At 47.0% G+C, this 20,503-nt stretch overlaps 1 protein-coding gene across 1 annotated transcript in view; it reads right to left on the reverse strand.

Moving 5' to 3' along the window:
• Positions 1-7,672: 7,672 nt before the first annotated feature.
• SLC7A6 (solute carrier family 7 member 6) overlaps positions 7,673-20,503 on the reverse strand; it is a 118,993-nt gene continuing 106,162 nt past the window's right edge. The window contains exons 9-10 of the mRNA XM_063945359.1: positions 17,837-18,020; positions 7,673-9,463 (exon numbers count right to left, since the gene is read on the reverse strand). Coding sequence (XP_063801429.1) covers positions 9,369-9,463; positions 17,837-18,020 — 279 coding nt within the window. The 3' untranslated portion in view covers positions 7,673-9,368. The remainder of the gene's footprint in view (positions 9,464-17,836; positions 18,021-20,503) is intronic.

Genomic DNA, 20,503 nt, shown 5'->3' on the forward strand with positions numbered 1-20,503 from the left:
GTGTTTTCCCTTATAGCATCTTAATATATATATATATATAAGCATATCGCCAAATTAGTGCCCCCCCTCTCTGTTTTAACCCTGTTTCTGTAGTGCAGTGCAGGGGAGAGCCTGGGAGCCTTCCCTCCAGCCTTTCTGTGAGGGAAAATGGCGCTGTGTGCTGAGGAGATAGGCCCCGCCCCTTTTTCGGCGGCCTCGTCTCCCGCTCTTAACGGATTCTGGCAGGGGTTAAATATCTCCATATAGCCTCCGGAGGCTATATGTGAGGTATTTTTAGCCAAATTAGGTATTCATTTGCCTCCCAGGGCGCCCCCCTCCCAGCGCCCTGCACCCTCAGTGACTGCCGTGTGAAGTGTGCTGAGAGGAAAATGGCGCACAGCTGCAGTGCTGTGCGCTACCTTTAGAAGACTGAGGAGTCTTCTGCCGCCGATTCTGGACCTCTTCTTACTTCAGCATCTGCAAGGGGGCCGGCGGCAAGGCTCCGGTGACCATCCAGGCTGTACCTGTGATCGTCCCTCTGGAGCTGATGTCCAGTAGCCAAGAAGCCAATCCATCCTGCACGCAGGTGAGTTCACTTCTTCTCCCCTAAGTCCCTCGTTGCAGTGATCCTGTTGCCAGCAGGACTCACTGTAAAATAAAAAACCTAAGCTAAACTTTCCTAAGCAGCTCTTTAGGAGAGCCACCTAGATTGCACCCTTCTCGGCCGGGCACAAAAATCTAACTGGCTTGGAGGAGGGTCATAGGGGGAGGAGCCAGTGCACACCACCTGATCCTAAAGCTTTACTTTTTGTGCCCTGTCTCCTGCGGAGCCGCTATTCCCCATGGTCCTTTCAGGAACCCCAGCATCCACTAGGACGATAGAGAAATCTTATTTTCTCTTACGTCCTAGAGGATGCTGGGGACTCCGTAAGGACCATGGGGATTATGCCAAAGCTCCCAAACGGGCGGGAGAGTGCGGATGACTCTGCAGCACCGAATGAGCAAACCTTAGGTCCTCCTCAGCCAGGGTATCAAACTTATAGAACTTTGCAAAGGTGTTTGAACCCGACCAAGTAGCAGCTCGGCATAGTTGTAGTGCCGAGACCCCTCGGGCAGCCGCCCAAGACGAGCCCACCTTCCTAGTGGAATGGGCCTTGACCGATTTTGGTAATGGCAATCCAGCCGTAGAATGCGCCTGCTGAATCGTATTACAGATCCAGCGAGCAATAGTCTGCTTTGAAGCAGGGGCGCCAACCTTGTTGGCTGCATATAGGACAAACAGTGCTTCTGTTTTCCTGACTCTAGCCATATAAATTTTCAAAGCCCTGACTACATCAAGGGACTCGGAAACCTCCAAATCTCGTGTAGCCACAGGCACCACAATAGGTTGGTTCATATGAAAAAATGACACCACCTTAGGTAAGATTTGAGGACGGGTCCGCAATTCCGCACTATCCATATGGAAAACCAGATAGGGGCTTTTATGAGACAAAGCCGCCAATTCCGACACTCGCCTAGCTGAACCAAGGCTAATAAAATATCTCACTTGGAAGGTGGTCATGTTAACTCCACCGTTTGAAGTGGTTCAAACCAGTGCGACTTAAGGAAACTCAACACCACGTTAAGGTCCCAAGGCGCCACCGGATGTATAAAAGGAGGCTGAATATGCAGCACTCCCTTCACAAAAGTCTGTACTTCTGGGAGAGAAGCTAATTCTTTTTGAAAGAAAATGGATAAGGCCGAAATCTGAACCTTAATGGAGCCTAATTTTAGGCCCAAATTCACTCCAGTCTGTAGGAAGTGAAGGAAACGGCCCAGATGGAATTCTTCCGTAGGAGCATTCCTGGCCTCACACCAAGAAACATATTTTTGCCATATACGGTGATAATGTTTAGCTGTCACGTCCTTCCTAGCCTTTATCAGAGTAGGAATGCCCTTTTCCGCTAGGATCCGGCGTTCAACCGCCATGCCGTCAAACGCAGCCGCGGTAAGTCTTGAAACAGACATGGTCCATGTTGTAACAGGTCCTGTCGTAGAGGAAGAGGCCACGGATCTTCCGTGAGCATTTCCAGCAGATCCGGATACCAGGTCCTTCGTGGCCAATCTGAAACAATGAGAATTGTCTGTACTCCTCTTTTTCTTATTATTCTCAACACCTTGGGTATGAGAGGAAGAGGAGGAAACACATAGACCGACTAGAACACCCACGGTGTCACTAGGGCGTCTACAGCTACCGCCTGAGGGTCTTTTGATCTGGCGCAATACCTCTGTAGCTTTTTGTTGAGGTGGGATGCCATTATGTCCATCTGGGGCAGTCCCCACTGACTTGCAATCTGTGCAAAAACTTCCCGATGAAGTCCCCACTCCCCTGGATGCAGGTCGTGTCTGCTGAGGAAGTCTGCTTCCCGGTTGTCCACTCCCAGAATGAACACTGCTGATAGTGCGCTTACATGATTTTCCGCCCAGCGAAGAATCTTGGTGGCTTCTGCCATTGCCACTCTGCTCCTTGTGCCGCCTTGGCGGTTTACATGAGCCACTGCGGTGATGTTGTCTGACTGGATCAGAACTGGTTGGTCGCGAAGCAAGTTCTCCGCTTGACGTAGGGCGTTGTATATGGCCCTCAGTTCCAGGATGTTGATGTGAAGACAAGTCTCTTGACTTGTCCAAAGTCCTTGGAAGTTTCTTCCCTGTGTGACTGTTCCCCACCCTCTGAGGCTCGAGTCCGTGGTCACCAGGATCCAATCCTGAATGCCGAACCTGCGTGCTTCCAAAAGGTGAGCACTCTGCAGCCACCACAGGAGAGATACCCTGGCCCTGGGGGACAGGGTGATCAGCTGATGAATTTGTAGATGTGACCCGGACCACTTGTCCAATAGGTCCCATTGGAAAGTCCTTGCATGGAACCTGCCAAAGGGAATGGCTTCGTATGTTGCCACCATTTTTCCCAGGACTTGAGTGCTCTGAGCGATTCCATCTTGAACTTGAACCGTTTTAAGTATAGGTTCAGGGATTTTAAATTCAATATGGGTCTGACCGAACCGTCCGGTTTCGGAACTACAAACAGAGTTGAGTAGTATCCCTTCCCTCTCTGAAGCAGGGGAACTTCGACCACCACTTGTTGAAGACACAATTTGTGAATAGCATTTAAGACTATCTCCCTTTCTAGGGGAGAAGTCGGTAGAGCCGATTTGAAAAACCGGCGAGGAGGCACCTCTTCGAATTCCAGCTTGTATCCCTGAGAAACTATTTCTATTGCCCAGGGATCCACCTGTGAGTGAACCCAGATGTGGCTGAAAAGTCGAAGACGTGCCCCCACTGGGGCGGACTCCCTCAGCGAGCCCCAGCGTCATGCGGTGGATTTTGCAGAGGCCGGGGAGGACTTCTGTTCCTGGGAACTAGCTGTGCTGTGCAGCTTTTTACCTCTGCCCTTACCTCTGGCAAGAAATGACGATCCGCGTACTCTTTTGCTTTTATTTGAACGAAAGGACTGCATTTGATAATGTGGCGCTTTCTTAGGTTGTGAGGGAACATAAGGCAAAAAATTCGATTTACCTGCCATAGCTGTGGAGACCAGGTCCGAGAGACCTTCTCCAAACAATTCCACTCCCTTGTAAGGTAAAACCTCCATATGTCTTTTTGAGTCGGCATCACCTGTCCACTGTCGATTGACATAGCGTTTATTCTGGAACCCAGTAAACTAATGTCTCTTTGAGGATCTCTCATATATAAGACAGCATCCTTTATATGGCCTAGGGTCAATAAAATGGTATCCTTATCTAAGGTCTCAATCTCCGCCGATAAGGAATCTGTCCATGCTGCTATCGCGCTACAAACCCAGGCCGACGCAATTGCCGGTCTGAGTAATGTACCAGAATGTGTGTAAATGGATTTCAAGGTAACCTCCTGCTTGCGGTCAGCAGGGTCCTTGAGGGTGGCTGTCTCTTGGGATGGCAGCGCTATCTTTTTTGACAAGCGTGTCAATGCTTTGTCCACCTTAGGGGAGGATTCCCACCGTATCCTGTCTGTTGGCGGGAAAGGATACGCCATAAGAATCCTTTTGGGAATCTGTAGTTTTTTGTCTGGAGATTCCCAAGCTTTTTCACATAATTCGTTCAACTCATGTGAGGGAAAAGTTACCTCAGGCTTTTTTCCCTTATACGTGTGTACCCTCGTGTCAGGGACAGGGGGTTCCTCTGTGATATGCAACACTTCTTTTATTGCAATAATCATATATCAAACACATTTAGCCACTTTTGGCTGTAACTTTGCATCATCGTAGTCGACACTGGAGTCTGAATCCGTGTCGGTATCAGTGTCTGCTATTTGGGATAGTGGGCGCTTCTGAGACCCTGAAGGTCCCGGCGACATAGGGACAGGCATGGGTTCACTCCCTGACTGTTCCTTAGCTTCAGCTTTGTCTAATCTTTTGTGCAATAAGTACACATTAGCACTTAAAACATTCCACATATCCATCCAGTCAGGTGTCTGCACCGCCGACGGAGACCTCACATTCATACGCTCCCCCTCCTCCCTAGGTGAGCCTTCTACCTCAGACATGTCGACACACGCGTACCGACACACCACACACACAGGGAACCTCTTATCTGAAGATAGTTTCCCCACCAGGCCCTTTGGAGAGACAGAGAGAGAGTATGCCAGCACACACCCCAGCGCTATATGACCCTGGAGAAAAACACTAAATGTTTACCCAGTAGCGCTGTTTATACTTTTTTATATGCCAAATTTGTGCCCCCCCCCCTCTTAAAACCCCTCTATCACCGTGTATAAGCAGGGGAGAGTCCGGGGAGCTTCCTCTCAGCGCTGTGCTGCAGAGAAAATGGCGCTGATGAGTGCTGAGGGAGAAGCCCTGCCCCTTCGGTGGCGAGCTTCTGTCCCGCTCAAAATTCCTGAAAACTGGCGGGGGCTCTGTTATATACATGTACAGTGCCCAGCTGTACATGTATATACTAATTTTGCCAATGAAGAGGTTTTATTGCTGCCCAGGGTGCCCCCCTTGCACCCTTACAGTGACTGCGGTGTATAGGAGCAATGGCGTACAGCTTTACTGCTGTGTGTTACCTCAGTGAAGATCATGAAGTCTTCTGCCGCCTCTGAAGTCTTCTTTTCTTCTCATACTCACTCGGCTTCTATCTTCTGGCTCTGCGAGGAGGATGGCGGCCCGGCTCTGGGACGCACGGCGAGGGTGAAACCTGCATACCAATCCCTCTGGAGCTAATGGTGTCCAGTAGCCTAAGAAACAGAGCCTTGAAACTCACAGAAGTAGGTCTGTTTCTCTCTCCTCAGTCCCTCGATGCAGGGAGTCTGTTGCCAGCAGGCTCCCTGAAAATAAAAAAAACCTAACAAATATACTTTCTGACAGGAAACTCAGGAGAGCTCCCTGTAGTGCATTCATCTTCTCTGAGCACAGTACCAAACTGAGGCCTAGAGGAGGGGCATAGAGGGAGGAGCCAGTGCACACCCAGACCTAGTCTTTCTTAAAGTGCCCATGTCTCCTGTGGAGCCCGTCTATCCCCATGGTCCTTACAGAGTCCCCAGCATCCTCTAGGACGTTAGAGAAATATAATTACATCATAATGGTCTGTTGCGAAGAAGAAAAACAACCTAGTGCTGCTCATATACTACCTAACCAAGCCTCATTTATAGTGATTTAGTTTGCATACAACAGGCAAATTAAGGCTAAATCCACATAGGTGTGGATTTCGATGTTGAAGCGTTTATAGTCAACAAGTTCTGCTATGTATTCTTGTGGTGTAGAGTTTAGTGGGTTTCTTTTTTTGTTTTCAGGTTGGCAGGGTTTCTGAAGATTCGGATACACACAAAAACCTGAAAAATTGCACAGCTGGTGGGGTAGACGGGTGTGGTTCGTTTTATCGACAGTCACTAGGTCGACATGGATGGAAGGTCAACAGGGTTTCTAGGTCGACATGTGCTAGGTCGACAGGTCTAAAGGTCGACATGAGGTTTTTTGTTTTTTTGGTGTCGTTTTCTTCGTAAAGTGACCTGGATCCCAAATTAGTGCACAGCGTCCGCTCGCCATGCTTCGGGCATGGTGCCTTCGCTCCGCTACCGCTTCGCTCGGCACACTTTACCGTTCCAATCGTAGTCCACGTGGATCGTTAAGTATGAAAAAATAAAAAATAAATAAATTTTTTTTGAAAAACTCATGTCGACCTTTAGACCTGTCGACCTTCCATCCATGTCAACCTAGTGACTGTCGACCTATAGTGGTCGACCTAAACATTGTCGACCTAGACACTGTCGATCTTCAGACCGGATCCCGGGGTAGACATGAAGTGCAGATAGTTATATTGTTTCTGTGCAGGATACATACTGGCTGCTTTTGCATGTAGCCCACAAATAGACAGATTATTTTAGTGTAGTTTGAACACCCGCCACCCAAAACACTCAGCACATGTTACATCTACCCCACCTGCAGTGCAACATGGTTTTGCCCAGTTGTGAGCTTTTTTTTGGCTTTCCTTACAAACCTGAATCGGACCCTGTATGTATAGTTGGCCACTCACTTGTAAGGTGGATGGGAAAATGCAATGGATTGTTCCCATCCACATACAAATAGACCACTGAACCTGAAATACAAGAGCTTATAATATTTCACAAACAGGAGCTGAAAATACGAAGATAAACTTATGAGTGTGAGGCAGTGGCAGATTTTACCTATAAACTGAAACCTACCCTCTCCTTCCCCTTCCCCCCCCCGCCAATAAAAATCTGCCATTCCATTGAGCTTAGCTCAGCCAGTTGCAGTTCGTATAACTGCCACCTGCTCAGTGGCTTACTGTTGGAAGTGCTACCTGTCAGTCACCTGCAGGACAGGCAGTCCCATTGGAAGGTGTTTCCTCCCTCTGGGGCTGCCAGACCAGGCTGCGATTTAGCATAGAGCGGGCTTCCTGCAGGAAGCCACTCCCTGCCTCATCATCAGCCCTACCCAGCTTCTATGGACTGCAGCCAAAGGTAGGAGCCTCTGCTGGCGAGGATAGAAACTTCCTACACACACTGCAGCCTCTCTCTGAAAAATGCTATTTAAGTGTAATGCAGTCAGCATCTATTAACCAAATATTATTATTCCACAACCACTATACTATTAAATCATTCACATCAGACTTGCACCAGTGGAGCTTACAGTCTAAAGTCACAAACCCACAGGTCAATTGTGGCAGTTGCTACTTAACCTTCCAGAATGTTTTCGGACTGTAGGTAGGAAACCCACACAAAGTGTCAGAGGACAAGCTAAGTCCTGCAAGTAGGGACAACAGTTCTTGTGATAGCAGCACATTGCTTATTTTACCTCACAAGACCATAGCGGTGTGCAGGAAAATTTGTGATGTTGCTGTGCCATAATTCCAGAGCACCATGCCCCACTGCACATTACTCCAGAATGTATGTTTTGGTTGGTCAAGCACTGCCAGGTAGCAATGTCATCCACTGTGACTTCATGCTGCCCAGAAACAGAACAATAAATTGTACAGCAATTGCAATGTCACTCTCCTACTGTCAGGATATTTGTAAACCTTGTTAGTAGTGCTTTTACAGAAGTTAATTTATTGTCCTTTATGTTAGAAATGCTGTATACATGTGGCATTCGAGATAACAAAGCAGAGGTAATTGTGCATGTCTGTACACGCCCTTACTTTCTTCAGCTAGGTTAGGAAAATAATGACAAATTCACCTTTATTATAATTTTTACAATCTAGGCAGTGCCAGTGTTGTCCTGAAGTTTCTGAATGGAAAAATATTGCACATGTAAAACAGCGCTTGAAATAAAACATTAACGACTCAACAGAGATGAGAAATTAAACAGAAATGAAAAATGGGATGAACACTTTTATATGCATCTCTCTGCATAACTGTACTTGAGATATCTTACAATACTTAACCTAGACATACACGGTCAGATAAAGAGACAGATATTTTATCTCACACCCCTCAAATATCATGGGAGACCTCTCACAGGGGTGGTATTCAGTATGCCGGCTGTTGGCATCCCAGTGCTCAGTATACCGGCGCTGGAATCCCGCCACCCAGCATACTGACAACTATTCTCCCTCTTGGGGGTCCACGACCCCCCTGGAGGGAGAATAAATAGTGTGGCGAGCCCACAAGGGGGTCATTTGCGCTCGCCCAGCTGCCGGCATGCTATCCTGGGTGCCAGGATCCCGACCACCGGCCACTCATACTACACCCCTCTCACAGTGTGTTTGGCCACAGGATTTCTGGGTTCCTCCCATAGGCAAGAGCCTTTTTCCCTGTTCTTCAGCTATAAAGAAACATGGAAAAATGTCCTTTGGTCAGCCAAAGCAGTAAATAGACTGGCCAATGCCGCCAACTTGACAATTCAAAATATTGCATCGTACGGCCAATCTGGTATATTCATATGATATTTTTTGATCGGTCACGCAAATACATGGTACATTTATCTGTGTGTTCAGACATCTGGTGGATTGGCCAAATAATTGTATAGTACATTGCCAGCATTAAAGAAGCCTGTCATTAATTGCATCTCAAGTGTGTCTCTTATCCACACAGTGCAGGCAGACATTTTGTAACCTAATCAATACTATGAGACTGCAGCTTATTAGTGACATCAGTGTGGCTTTTTGTGACTATTAGTACAAAATGGCTGCTGTTAACCCACTTTGCAGTTAAATAAAGAAGTGTGGGGAATGTAGGCACATTGCTTTTTGAAACCGTACAAACCAAGGTATTGCTCCTTAAGCTGTGGATCCTGGAGTGTATTTTATTTTTGTAGGCACTTTGCATCCAACTACTACTTAAATTGAGAGAGCAGCAAACCCATTGTGAAGTATTTTGAAAATTTACAAATAATAGCTTAATTTAGAAAAAAAAAAATGAAATTTCACAAAACCTACAGCTATGGAGTGCAAAAACTTTTCTTTTTTCTTCCAGAACAAAAACAAGATTTAGCACTTGTTTTTCCTATACTTCACAAACAAACCTGGACATGCAAGGGTAACAGTACTCAGAAATGATAGCATTTAGCTAACCTGGATTAGCGTCAAAGTTTGAGGTAAAAAAAAAAAGTCATAACCAGTCAAAATTTCAAGCTTTGTTTCTTCCTAGGTAAATTTTTGGAGAGATTTTACACATCAGTGTAAATTACCTGACACTCCTAAAGTTATTTGGAACGCTGTCATCTTTGGAGATGGCACAGTGTACTTTGACCATCTCTATTGCACTGAATCATTTATGGGCAACAGCCATTGTTCATTTCCACTGTAGCTGTTCCTACTTTTCTGTGGTAACTGCAGAGAATACATTTTTTTCCTAGCACCTTCAAGAAATGTCCTCAAAATATCAATTTTTCTTCTTTAATACCCAGATTCAAGTGTTTATTTCAATTTTTCCACAATTTGTTTCTCATCAGTGGGATCCATCTCAGTCAAGACACAATTGAAGATCAACTGGGTCCATCTTGTGAGAAAAGCTAAAAGGGAGATTAAGGAAAAACAGAAATTTACAAGGTTATTGGTTTATCAGTGCTGGTAAATACAATATTCCAAGACCTTCACCCTTCAACAAGTAGAACTTTGGCACATTGTTCCATATTTACCCTCCCAAACAACATGGGGTCTTTTATAGCTGTATGCTTGAAGTTACAATTTAATATAATACTCCTCACTCTATGGCAGGCCTGGCCAACCTGTGGCTCTCCAGTTGTTGTGAAACTACACTGTGCCCTGCCACAGTTTAGTTATTAGGAAATGCTAAAATGGTGGCAAGGCGTGCTGTGATGTATAGTTTCACAGCAGCTGAAGAGCTACAGCTTGGCCAGGCCTGCTCTAGGGTTTAGTCGAGATAATACTATATAAAAGGTGACCACGAACAATACATTTTGTACTAAATAATTTTTTTCTTTTAACACCACAATATCCAAAGCACACAGCTTTGTGGTACTAATGGTAATGGCACCATATAAGCAAAGATATATATATATATATATTTCCTCAAGATGGACAAGTTTTGATACACGTTTCTGGCATCACTGTATAGATTTACTGCTGCACAGTACAAATCTCTGCTATTCCAAAACTTGCAGGATTGAGATGAAATAAATGGATAGAGGTCTGGAAGTACTATAAAACACATCATTCTGTAGTAAGCTAGGAGTATAAGGCACAGTGAGTCTCTGGAAGATAATCGGATCAGTACCTTCCAGAATAGCGATTCTGCTGGGCTGGATGAGGCAGGTGTGCAGTATGCGTGTCCGCAGAGAATATACAATGCTGGGGAAAGGTGACTGGTGGCGTATAGTGCCAGGGATTAAGTATTTGAGAGAGATTTACTAAAGTGGTTATTTTAATTTATAAAGCAACACTGAATTGGTGGTTGAACGTATTGTGAATATGCTTCTTATAACCATGTCAATTACTATATAAGTCTGGCAAGAGTAAATGGTAAAATGTAGTGTTTTCCGTAACTTCTGGTATTTTGGCAAGAACACACAAAAATACAGCTGCTTTAGTGTGGTATGATGAGCAAGTGTCAAACGTGTGAAAAGACAAGTAGTTCCCAAGACCCCAAACAGTTCATGTTTTCCAGGTGACCTAGCAGGTACACAGATGTACTCATTGACATTTTAAAAGATCTACAGATCAAGCTTATTATTTCACTCGTTATTCTGTGAGGAGACCTGGAAAACATGAACTGTTTTGGGTCCTGAGGATCAAGATTGAGAGCCTATGAGTTAAGACATTTTGGGGCAGGTGTACTTAACCCTTAGAGCATAGGTCTGCAAACTCGGTCCTCAGGACCCCACACAGTGCATGTTTTGCAGGTAACCCAGCAGGTGCACAGGTGTATTAATTACTCACAGACACATTTTAAAAGGTCCGCAGGTGGAGCTAATTATTTCACTTGTGATTCTGTGAGGAGACCTGCAAAACATGCAGTGTGTGGGGTCCTGAGGACCGAGTTTAGAGACCTAGGCCTTAGAGAGTGATAAAGTGGAGAGAGATAAACAACCAACCAATGAGCGCCTTTCATTTTTCAAACACAACCTGAACATGGCAGTTCGGATCAGATTGGCTGGTACTCTGGGGTCTGTTCATAAAGAAATTTAAGTGGGTCACGGTAAATTTCAAAACATACCATATCATATTGATGCAATATATCTTGAGGTTACTGAGTGATTCATTAATACTTCCCTATCTTGCGATATTCCACGATACTCTGCTTCTTTAGCAAAGTAACCGATCAGTGCAGTTTTCAAAATACCGCACCAGTGTCCTAGGATCTGGATACTGCGCACGTGTCCCCACTCCCGAAGAAGTTCGGCCATGTGCATTGAAAGCCTTCTAGCACATAGATGTGCCAGCGCCATAGCAGGGTTGGGGGGCTGAGCTGCCTCTTGGGAGAGAGAAGAGAGGTCCGCTGAGCCAGAGGCAATATCAAACTTTTTGAATTCAGTGCATGGAAGGATGCAGTTGCGTTCATCTGGGATGTCAGTCCTATATTTCCTAGTAGGACTTCACTACTACGCCAATACAACATCAGACTGGCCGCTGTATACTGAAGGCTGCAGAGAGACAAGACGACGAAAGTCTTTGCAGCTTCTCTCCCCTAACAAGCCTCATTACGCCATCCTGAGATGGCAATTTTCAGTGGGAATGTGAAACTGAATCAGGGCTTTTTATGATTCGCTCTCCCCATTTTACTACATTCAGAAGCGACCCAGACAGGGAGCTGGGACAGCACTGGAGAAATCAGAAACCTCTGCACAGTAACCCGCTTCCTGAATACGAGAAAGCAGTGAAAAGCCATGTTTTCTGAACTGCTTTGTAAAACAGGACTTTCTCTGACGTCCTAAGTGGATGCTGGGGACTCCGTCAGGACCATGGGGGATTAGCGGCTCCGCAGGAGACAGGGCACAAAAGTAAAAGCTTTAGGATCAGGTGGTGTGCACTGGCTCCTCCCCCTATGACCCTCCTCCAAGCCTCAGTTAGATTTTTGTGCCCGGCCGAGAAGGGTGCAATCTAGGTGGCTCTCCTAAAGAGCTGCTTAGAGTAAAAGTTTTGTTAGGTTTTTTATTTTCAGTGAGTCCTGCTGGCAACAGGCTCACTGCATCGAGGGACTTAGGGGAGAGAAGTGAACTCACCTGCGTGCAGGATGGATTGGCTTCTTAGGCTACTGGACACCATTAGCTCCAGAGGGAGTCGGAACACAGGTCTCACCCTGGGGTTCGTCCCGGAGCCGCGCCGCCGACCCAGATGCCGAAAAGTGAAGAGGTCCAGAAACCGGCGGCAGAAGACTTTTCAGTCTTCATAAGGTAGCGCACAGCACTGCAGCTGTGCGCCATTGTTGTCAGCACACTTCATAGCAGCGGTCACTGAGGGTGCAGGGTGCTGGGGGGGGCGCCCTGGGCAGCAATGATAGTACCTTATTCTGGCTAAAAATACATCACATATAGCCCCTGGAGGCTATATGGATGTATTTAACCCCTGCCAGGTCTCAGAAAAACGGGAGAAGAAGCCCGCCGAAAAGGGGGCGGGGCCTATTCTCCTCAGCACACAGCGCCATTTTCCCTCACAGAAATACTGGTGGGAAGGCTCCCAGGCTCTCCCCTGCACTGCACTACAGAAACAGGGTTAAAACAGAGAGGGGGGGCACTTATTTGGCGATATGACTATATATATTAAAATGCTATAAGGGAAAAACACTTATATAAAGGTTGTCCCTGTATAATTATAGCGTTTTTGGTGTGTGCTGGCAAACTCTCCCTCTGTCTCCCCAAAGGGCTAGTGGGGTCCTGTCCTCTATCAGAGCATTCCCTGTGTGTGTGCTGTGTGTCGGTACGTGTGTGTCGACATGTATGAGGACGATGTTGGTGAGGAGGCGGAGCAATTGCCTGTAATGGTGATGTCACTCTCTAGGGAGTCGACACCGGAATGGATGGCTTATTCAAGGAATTACGTGATAATGTCAACAGAGACGGCCGGCAAAAAAATAGTACCTGTCCAGGCGTCTCAAACACCGTCAGGGGCTTTAAAACGCCCATTTACCTCAGTCGGTCGACACAGACACTGATTTCAGTGTCAACGGTGAAGAAACAAACGTATTTTCCTTTAGGGCCACACGTTACTTGTTAAGGGCAATGAAGGAGGTGTTACATATTTCTGATACTACAAGTACCACAAAAAAGGGTATTATGTGGGGTGTGAAAAAACTACCTGTAGTTTTTCCTGAATCAGATAAATTAAATGAAGTGTGTGATGATGCGTGGGTTTCCCCCGATAGAAAATTATTGGTGGTATACCCTTTCCCGCCAGAAGTTAGGGCGCGTTGGGAAACACCCCTTAGGGTGGATAAGGCGCTCACACGCTTATCAAAACAAGTGGCGGTACCGTCTCCGGATAGGGCCGTCCTCAAGGAGCCAACTGATAGGAGGCTGGAAAATATCCTAAGAAGTATATACACACATACTGGTGTTATACTGCGACCAGCGATCGCCTCAGCCTGGATGTGCAGAGCTGGGGTGGCTTGGTCGGATTCCCTGACTAAAAATATTGATACCCTTGACAGGGACAGTATTTTATTGACTATAGAGCATTTAAAGGATGCATTTCTATATATACGAGATGCACAGAGGGATATTTGCACTCTGGCATCAAGAGTAAGTGCGATGTCCATATCTGCCAGAAGATGTTTATGGACACGACAGTGGTCAGGTGATGCAGATTCCAAACGGCACAAAGAAGTATTGCCGTATAAAGGGGAGGAGTTATTTGGGGTCGGTCCATCGGACCTGGTGGCCACGGCAACTGCTGGAAAATCCACCGTTTTTACCTTAAGTCACATCTCTGCAGAAAAAGACACCGTCTTTTCAGCCTCAGTCCTTTCGTCCCCATAAGAGTCATATCTGCCCAGGGATAGAGGAAAGGGAAGAAGACTGCAGCAGGCAGCCCATTCCCAGGAACAGAAGCCTCCACCGCTTCTGCCAAGTTTCTCAGCATGACGCTGGGGCCGTACAGGACCCCTGGATCCTACAAGTAGGATCCCAGGGGTACAGATTGGAAAGTCGAGACGTTTCCCCCTCGCAGGTTCCTGAAGTCTGCTTTACCAACGTCTCCCTCCGACAGGGAGGCAGTATTGGAAACAATTCACAAGCTGTATTCCCAGCAGGTGATAATCAAAGTACCCCTCCTACAACAAGGAAAGGGGTATTATTCCACACTATGTTGTGGTACTGAAGCCAGAAGGCTCGGTGAGACCTATTCTAAATCTGAAATATTTGAACACTTACAAAGGTTCAAATCAAGATGGAGTCACTCAGAGCAGTGATAGCGAACCAGGAAGAAGGGGACTATAGGGTGTCCCGGGACATCAGGGATACTTACCTCCATGTCCCAATTTGCCCTTCTCACCAAGGGTACCTCAGGTTCGTGGTACAGAACTGTCACTATCAGTTTCAGACGCTGCCGTTTGGATTGTCCACGGCACCCCGGGTCTTTACCAAGGTAATGGCCGAAATGATGATTCTTCTTCAAAGAAAATGGACGACCTCCTGATAAGAGCAAGGTCCAGAGAACAGTTGGAGGTCGGAGTAGCACTATCTCAAGTAGTTCTACGACAGCACGGGTGGATTCTAAATATTCCAAAACCGCAGTTGTTTCCGACGACACATCGGCTGTTCCTAGGGATGATTCTGGACACAGTCCAGAAAAGGGTGTTTCTCCCGGAGAAGAAAGCCAGGGAGTTATCCGAGCTAGTCAGGAACCTCCTAAAACCAGGAAAAGTGTCAGTGCATCATTGCACAAGGGTCCTGGGAAAAATGGTGGCTTCTTACGAAGCGATTCCATTCGGCAGTTTTCACGCAAGAACTTTTCAGTGGGATCTGCTGGAAAAATGGTCCGAATCGCATCTTCAGATGCATCAGCGGATAACCCTGTCTCCAAGGACAAGGGTGTTTCTTCTGCGGTGGCTGCAAAGTACTCATCTACTAATGGGCCGCAGATTCGGCATTCAGGAAGGGTCCTGGTGACCAGGGATGCCAGCCTGAGAGGCTGGGGAGCAGTCACACAGGGAAAAAATTTCCAGGGAGTGTGATCAAGTCTGGAGAATTCTCTCCACATAAATATACTGGAGCTAAGGGCAAGTTACAATGCTCTAAGCTTAGCAAGACCTCTGCTTCAAGGTCAGCCGGTATTGATCCAGTGGGACAACATCACGGCAGTCGCCCACGTAAACAGACAGGGCGGCACAAGAAGCAGAAGGGCAATAGCAGAAACTGCAAGGATTCTTCGCTGGGCGGAAAATCAGGTGATAGCACTGTCAGCAGTGTTCATTCCGACGCCCGGGAGAGTGGGGATTTCATCGGGAAGTCTTCCACATGATTGTGAACCATTGGGAAAGACCAAAGGTGGACATGATGGCGTCCCGCCTGAACAAAAAACTGGACAGGTATTGCGCCAGGTCAAGAGACCCTCAGGCAATAGCTGTGGACGCTCTGGTAACACCGTGGGTGTACCAGTCAGTGTATGTGTTCCCTCCTCTGCTTCTCATACCCAAGGTACTGAGAATTATAAGACGTAGAGGAGTAAGAACTATACTCGTGGCTCCGGATTGGCCAAGAAGGACTTGGTACCTGGAACTTCAAGAGATGCTCACAGAGGACTCATGGCCTCTGCCGCTAAGAAGGGACTTGCTTCAGCAAGTACCATGTCTGTTCCAAGACTTACCGCGGCTGCGTTTGACGGCATGGCGGTTGAACGCCGGATCCTAAGGGAAAAAGGCATTCCGGAAGAGGTCATTCCTACCCTGGTCAAAGCCAGGAAGGAGGTGACCGCACAACATTATCACCACATGTGGCGAAAATATGTTGCGTGGTGTGAGGCCAGGAAGGCCCCACGAAGAAATTTCAACTCGGTCGATTCCTGCATTTCCTGCAAACAGGAGTGTCTATGGGCCTCAAATTGGGGTCCATTAAGGTTCAAATTTCGGCCCTGTCGATTTTCTTCCAGAAAGAATTGGCTTCAGTTCCTGAAGTCCAGAAGTTTGTCAAGGGAGTACTGCATATACAACCCCCTTTTGTGCCTCCAGTGGCACTGTGGGATCTCAACGTAGTTCTGGGATTCCTCAAATCACATTGGTTTAAACCGCTCAAATCTGTGGATTTGAAATATCTCACATGGAAAGTGACCATGCTGTTGGCCCTGGCCTCGGCCAGGCGAGTGTCAGAATTGGCGACTTTGTCTCACAAAAGCCCATATCTGATTGTCCATTCGGACAGGGCAGAGCTGCGGACTCGTCCCCAGTTTCTCCCTAAGGTGGTGTCAGTGTTTCACCTGAACCAGCTTATTGTGGTACCTGCGGCTACTAGGGACTTGGAGGACTCCAAGTTGCTAGATGTTGTCAGGGCCCTGAAAATATAGGTTTCCAGGACGGCTGGAGTCAGGAAAACTGACTTGCTGTTATCCTGTATGCACCCAATAAACTGGGTGCTCTTGATTCTAAGCAGACGATTGCTAGTTGGATGTGTAGTACAATTCAGCTTGCACATGCTGTGGCAGGCCTGCCACAGCCAAAATATGTAAATGCCCATTCCACAAGGAAGGTGGGCTCATCTTGGGCGGCTGCCCGAGGAGTCTCGGCTTTACAACTTTGCCGAGCAGCTACTTGGTCAGGGGCACACCCTGACTGAGGAGGACCGGGAGTTCTCTCATTCGGTGCTGCAGAGTCATCCGCACTCTCCCGCCCGTTTGGAAGCTTTGGTATAATCCCCATGGTCCTGACGGAGTCCCCAGCATCCACTTAGGACGTCAGAGAAAATAAGAATTTACTTACCGATAATTCTATTTCTCGTAGTCCGTAGTGGATGCTGGGCGCCCATCCCAAGTGCGGATTGTCTGCAATACTTGTACATAGTTATTGTTACAAAAATCGGGTTATTATTGTTGTGAGCCATCTTTTCAGAGGCTCCGCTGTTATCATGCTGTTAACTGGGTTCAGATCACAGGTTGTACAGTGTGATTGGTGTGATTGGTGTGGCTGGTGTGAGTCTTACCCGGGATTCAAAATCCTTCCTTATTGTGTACGCTCGTCCGGGCACAGTATCCTAACTGAGGCTTGGAGGAGGGTCATAGGGGGAGGAGCCAGTGCACACCACCTGATCCTAAAGCTTTTACTTTTGTGCCCTGTCTCCTGCGGAGCCGCTAATCCCCCATGGTCCTGACGGAGTCCCCAGCATCCACTACGGACTACGAGAAATAGAATTATCGGTAAGTAAATTCTTATTTTTCACTGCTGCATGAATAGACCCCTTTATCTCTCTCCAAGACTTAGTACATCTCCCCCTTGTCACCTAAATAAGTAATGCTTGGGTGTATTGTAAAACTGTGGCAATATGGATGGAAATAAATGGTGAACATACTAGTGGAGTGGTTCCATCAACCTACATCTCTGGGTGGGCATACTACTGGAGTGGTTCCAACAACCTACATCTCTGGGTGGGCATACTACTGGAGTGGTTCCAACAACCTACATCTCTGGGTGGGCATACTACTGGAGTGGTTCCAACAACCTACATCTCTGGGTGGGCATACTACTGGAGTGGTTCCAACAACCTACATCTCTGGGTGGGCATACTACTGGAGTGGTTCCAACAACCTACATCTCTGGGTGGGCATACTACTGGAGTGGTTCCAACAACCTACATCTCTGGGTGAAACACTTTATATGCCATGAACATTTCCCCATCACTTCAGACTAAAGGCCAGTCTATAGTGTACTGCCTTCCCAGCAATGTACATATTACACAGCTAAGCAATGTTTATTTAATTAGAATAGAATTTTTCCTTCTTACCTAATAGTTTGCCAATGCAAGGTGGCCTTTTGGACTCTGGAAGATAGACTCCCATAAAATAAATAGGGACACCAGAAAGAGCAATGCCGATTCCAATGAGAGAGTTCACAGTGTCACTGTACAATGGGATGAAGACCAGGAACAATGTACACAGGCAAAACACAATGGGATAAAACAGGCTGAGCTGAAAGTACAGGGAGAAAGAATGTTATTATGACCTAGAACAGATGAAGAGTAGTCACAGCAAACCCAACACTAAGTTCAAGAAACACAAATAGGAATACATACAATGCTAAAAATGGCAATCTTTACATACAGTATGTCAGTGCTGAGTTCCAAACATAATGCAGCTGAAAATAAGAATTTACTTACCGATAATTCTATTTCTCGGAGTCCGTAGTGGATGCTGGGGTTCCTGAAAGGACCATGGGGAATAGCGGCTCCGCAGGAGACAGGGCACAAAAAAGTAAAGCTTTTACCAGATCAGGTGGTGTGCACTGGCTCCTCCCCCTATGACCCTCCTCCAGACTCCAGTTAGGTACTGTGCCCGGACGAGCGTACACAATAAGGGAGGCAATTTGAATCCCGGGTAAGACTCATACCAGCCACACCAATCACACCGTACAACTTGTGATCTAAACCCAGTTAACAGTATGATAACAGAAAGAGCCTCTTAAAGATGGCTCCTTAACAATATAACCCGAATTTGTTAACAATAACTATGTACAGTATTGCAGATAATCCGCACTTGGGATGGGCGCCCAGCATCCACTACGGACTCCGAGAAATAGAATTATCGGTAAGTAAATTCTTATTTTCTCTATCGTCCTAAGTGGATGCTGGGGTTCCTGAAAGGACCATGGGGATTATACCAAAGCTCCCAAACGGGCGGGAGAGTGCGGATGACTCTGCAGCACCGAATGAGAGAATTCCAAGTCCTCTTTTGCCAGGGTATCAAATTTGTAGAATTTTACAAACGTGTTTTCCCCCGACCACGTAGCTGCTCGACAGAATTGTAATGCCGAGACCCCTCGGGCAGCCGCCCAAGATGAGCCCACCTTCCTTGTGGAATGGGCCTTAACAGATTTAGGCTGTGGCAGGCCTGCCACAGAATGAGCAAGTTGAATTGTGTTACAAATCCAACGAGCAATCGTCTGCTTAGAAGCAGGGGCACCCAACTTGTTGGGTGCATATAGTATCAACAGCGAGTCAGATTTTCTGACTTCAGCCGTCCTTGAAATGTATATTTTTAAGGCTCTGACAACGTCCAACAACTTGGAGTCCTCCAAGTCGCCAGTGGCCGCAGGCACCACAATAGGTTGGTTCAGGTGAAACGCTGATACCACCTTAGGGAGAAAATGCGGACGAGTCCTCAGTTCTGCCCTATCCGAATGGAAGATTAGATAAGGGCTTTTATAAGATAAAGCCGCCAATTCAGATACTCTCCTGGCGGAAGCCAGGGCCAGTAACATAGTCACTTTCCATGTGAGATATTTAAAATCCACCTTTTTCAATGGTTCAAACCAATGGGATTTGAGGAAATCTAAAACTACATTTAGATCCCACGGTGCCACCGGAGGCACCACAGGAGGCTGTATATGCAGTACTCCTTTAACAAAAGTCTGTACCTCAGGAACTGAGGCCAATTCTTTTTGGAAGAATATTGACAGGGCCGAAATTTGAACCTTAATAGATCTCAATTTGAGACCCATAGACAATCCTGATTGTAGGAAATGTAGGAAACGACCCAGTTGAAATTCCTCCGTCGGAACACTCCGATCCTCGCACCACGCGACATATTTTCGCCAAATGCGGTGATAATGTTTCGCGGTGACTTCCTTCCTTGCCTTAATCAAGGTAGGAATGACTTCTTCTGGAATGCCTTTCCCTTTTAGGATCTGGCGTTCAACCGCCATGCCGTCAAACGCAGCCGCGGTAAGTCTTGAAAGAGACAGGGACCCTGTTGTAGCAGGTCCCTTCTCAGAAGTAGAGGGCACGGGTCGTCCGTGACCAACTCTTGAAGTTCCGGGTACCAAGTCCTTCTTGGCCAATCCGGAGCCACTAGTATTGTTCTTACTCCTCCTCACCGTATAATCTTCAATACCTTTGGTATGAGAGGCAGAGGAGGAAACACATATACTGATTTGTACACCCAAGGTGTTACCAGTGCGTCCACAGCTATTGCCTGTGGATCTCTTGACCTGGCGCAATACTTGTCCAGTTTCTTGTTGAGGCGAGACGCCATCATGTCTACCATTGGTCTTTCCCAACAGTTTATTAGCATGTGGAAGACTTCTGGATGAAGACCCCCCTCTCCCGGGTGAATATCGTGTCTGCTGAGGAAGTCTGCTTCCCAGTTGTCCACGCCCGGGAAGAACACTGCTGACAGTGCTATTACGTGATTCTCCGCCCAGCGAAGAATCTTGGCAGCTTCTGCCATTGCACTCCTGCTTCTTGTGCCGCCCTGTCTGTTTACATGGGCGACCGCCGTGATGTTGTCCGACTGAATCAACACCGGTTTTCCTTGCAGGAGTGGTTCCGCCTGGCTTAGAGCATTTTAGATTGCTCTTAGTACCAGAATGTTTATGTGAAGAGACTTTTCCAGGTTCGTCCATACCCCCTGGAAGTTTCTTCCTTGTGTGACTGCTCCCCAACCTCTCAGGCTGG

This window comes from Pseudophryne corroboree, chromosome 11 (assembly GCF_028390025.1).
Source record: "Pseudophryne corroboree isolate aPseCor3 chromosome 11, aPseCor3.hap2, whole genome shotgun sequence".
Lineage (NCBI taxonomy): Eukaryota > Metazoa > Chordata > Amphibia > Anura > Myobatrachidae > Pseudophryne > Pseudophryne corroboree.